The following is a 2915-nucleotide window of genomic DNA, read 5'->3' on the forward strand; positions in this document are numbered from 1 at the left end:
TTCATTTCTTCGAAATCTGGGTTTTCTTCTTATATTGCTTTATCTGGGTTTCCAACATGTTTTCTTTCTTTTCCGAGTTGAGTTTTGTTTGGTTTCTTCAAAATACCGTAAAGACGCAGCCTTTCATGTTTATTTTTTAACGAGTTGAGTTTTATTTGGTTTCTTCAAAAAGTACACTTTTCAAATAAGAATCATACTTTTCTGGTTTGGTTTCTTCATAAAGTACACTTTTTTGGTTTAGTTTCTTCATAATGTAACGGTTCTACAACCTCTTTTGCTTTCTCTTCCCATAGTAATTGCTTTTGGCTTTTGTTTATTTATGCTTTTGGCTTTTGTTTATTTGTGTTTTCAGTATGGCTTTTGTTTATTTGTTTATTTGTGTTTTCAGTATGGCTTTTGTTTATTTGTTTATTTGTGTTTTCAGTATGTTGAAGTTTATTTGTTTATTTGTGTTTTCAGTATGTTGAAGTTTATTTGTTTATTTCTGTTTTCAGTATTGTGGTTTAACATATTTACCTCATTCAGAAACGCGCACAATGTCTAGGGCGCCTATTCTCATTAAGGACCTGGTCCAAGGGAACCAAGTTTGGAAAATGCACATCAGGGTCGTTGACATGTGGATTGTTACAGAAAAAGCTGGGTATCAACACCTAGAGTTGGTTATACAAGATGGAACGGTATGGCTTTTATCATTACAGCTTTGAATGATTTATGTTATCCTGCTGATTATTTCTCATAAAAAACACAGGGTGACCAAATACATGTGACAACTAGCCGTTGGGATTTTAAGGATTGGATAGAGCAGATCATAGAGCATGCAACATATTATCTGTATAATGGGGATCCTGTGGTTAATGATGGCCCTTATAAAGTGTGTTTGAACCCTCTCAAGCTTCTCTTTAATGGAGGAACTACTCTCACCAAGGTGGACATACCGGACATCCCACCGCACAAATTCAACTTCCATGCCATTGAAAACTTTCTCAATGGACATTTCAAGCCTGACATGCTCTATGGTTAGTTATTTCATGCTGTTTTTGTTGTTTATCATTAATGAGCTTGATATTTTTAATAACCTAATGACTCACCCTTCTTTGAAATAGATGTTATTGGTGTCTTGCAAGATGTTGTGAAGACACAAATGGGAGGTGGCGGTAAGAAGTCTTGTACCAATATCACCTTACGTGACGTTGGAGGAAATGCCATTGAGGTTGCTTTATGGGGTGATTTTAGCAAACAATTCATGGACTACACTACTATTGGCAAAAATGTTGGTCCCACAATTATCATTTTGACTCATGCTTGGTGTAAGCCAAATCCAGGTCTGGATGTTTTTTATTATCCCACTAATACGTATTATTTCAACTTTTGTGTGCTACCACTTAACATTACAACCTGCTTTCAAACATTGGTGTAGTATATGGATTACCAAGTCTATCTAATGCTTGGAATGGCTCGAAACTGCTGATTAACTTAGACCATCCACAAGTGGAAACCTTCAAAACCAGGTTTATCACTGTGCTTTATATAGTATCATTTCACTTTAAAGTCTCATTTCAATTGAAAGTCTCATTATATACCTGTTCTTTATATGTTACAGTTTTGGAGCAGCTGATTTGTCAAATGCATCCAATCTTTCTCTATCACTAACCTGTGATTCATCCATTCAATCCACAAACCAGAATTGGACTAGCCGTAATGAGGTCCGGACTATCCGTGACATTTTTGTAGGAGGAAAGGTATTTCTTTCTTTTTGTTTTGTTGTTGTTTTTTAATTTCAAACTATTATCCAACATTTTAGTATTAATTGTTTGACAGTTTAAAATTACTCATTTTAGGATTGTTTTGCAACTACTATTGGAACTACCAAACGATTCAAGGCTTCAAGGTTTGGATGGTTTTTTGAGTGTTGTCCAGGATGTAGGACTTCTATCAAGTCGGTTGGAGGGAAAGTTGAGTGTCACTGTGGAGTTAAAGATGTTGAACCAATTACTAAGTGAGCCCTTTTTTTAAACTAACTTCTTATTTCTAAATTCCATTTTATTTCATACCAACCTGTAAATAATTCTTATTTGTTGATTGATAGGTTCAAAATAGAAGTTGAAGTTGAATATGATGGCTTTGATGGAACCTTTGTCTTTTGGGATAAGGATTGTGTCCCATATACTAAACTGTCTGCTAAAGAGTTAAGGCAACTCATGATAGCGGTGAGTCATGTTGTTTGTATTATAAATGCTTAATTTTATTGCTCACTACATATAGCGTCTTGATCAAACCTCATGGCTTTCTTGATTGCATAGAATGGAGAAGACAACCCAAAAATATGGCCGACTCAAGTTGACATTTTGTTGAATAAGGAAATGGCGTTCCGTGTCAAATTTCAATCATCTTACAAACAATTTTCAATTGTGACAATACTTAATGAGGATAATGTTTACAACAAACTTAAGATCTACCTTACCCCGGATGAGGTAAATACATGTTCTTTTAATCTAAGAAGTTTTTTTGGTTGTTCCTTTATATGTGATTCTGATTTAAACTTTGTTATCAGCATACCTCAAGTGCTCCTGTTTTGGAGGTCTCCAATTCTGATCCAAATGATAATCCAACTGAACCTATTGTAAGGGACTAATGCATGCAGACTTATTTACACTTTGTATACATTTACTGCCATTAACTAAAATTTATTTCATCCTTAGATGACACTTTCTGCTGAAGCTTCGATATCTCCTCAACCTTCGTCTGCTGCAAACCATGCTTGGAGTCCTTCTGCAAGCTCCAGTAGCACACCGGCCAAGAGGGGAGCTATAACAACATCAGTTAATGAGATGATTGAGGCTGAAGATCTCACTCCTAAACAATCTGCTACTAAGGCTAAGCCTGGAAGAAAGATCAAGCATATCAAGAAGGAGTAA

General features: G+C 35.4%; 1 protein-coding gene across 1 annotated transcript; it reads left to right on the top strand.

The window, feature by feature from the left end:
• Positions 1 to 536: 536 nt before the first annotated feature.
• LOC131630210 (uncharacterized) lies at positions 537 to 2915 on the top strand. Its single transcript, XM_058901024.1, has 10 exons — positions 537 to 677; positions 749 to 1016; positions 1104 to 1322; positions 1418 to 1508; positions 1601 to 1739; positions 1839 to 1996; positions 2087 to 2207; positions 2301 to 2471; positions 2552 to 2620; positions 2700 to 2915. The coding sequence occupies exons 1-10, from the start codon at positions 537 to 539 to the stop codon at positions 2913 to 2915; spliced, it is 1593 nt and encodes a 530-aa protein (XP_058757007.1).

Source organism: Vicia villosa, linkage group LG1 (assembly GCF_029867415.1).
Source record: "Vicia villosa cultivar HV-30 ecotype Madison, WI linkage group LG1, Vvil1.0, whole genome shotgun sequence".
NCBI classification, from domain to species: domain Eukaryota; kingdom Viridiplantae; phylum Streptophyta; class Magnoliopsida; order Fabales; family Fabaceae; genus Vicia; species Vicia villosa.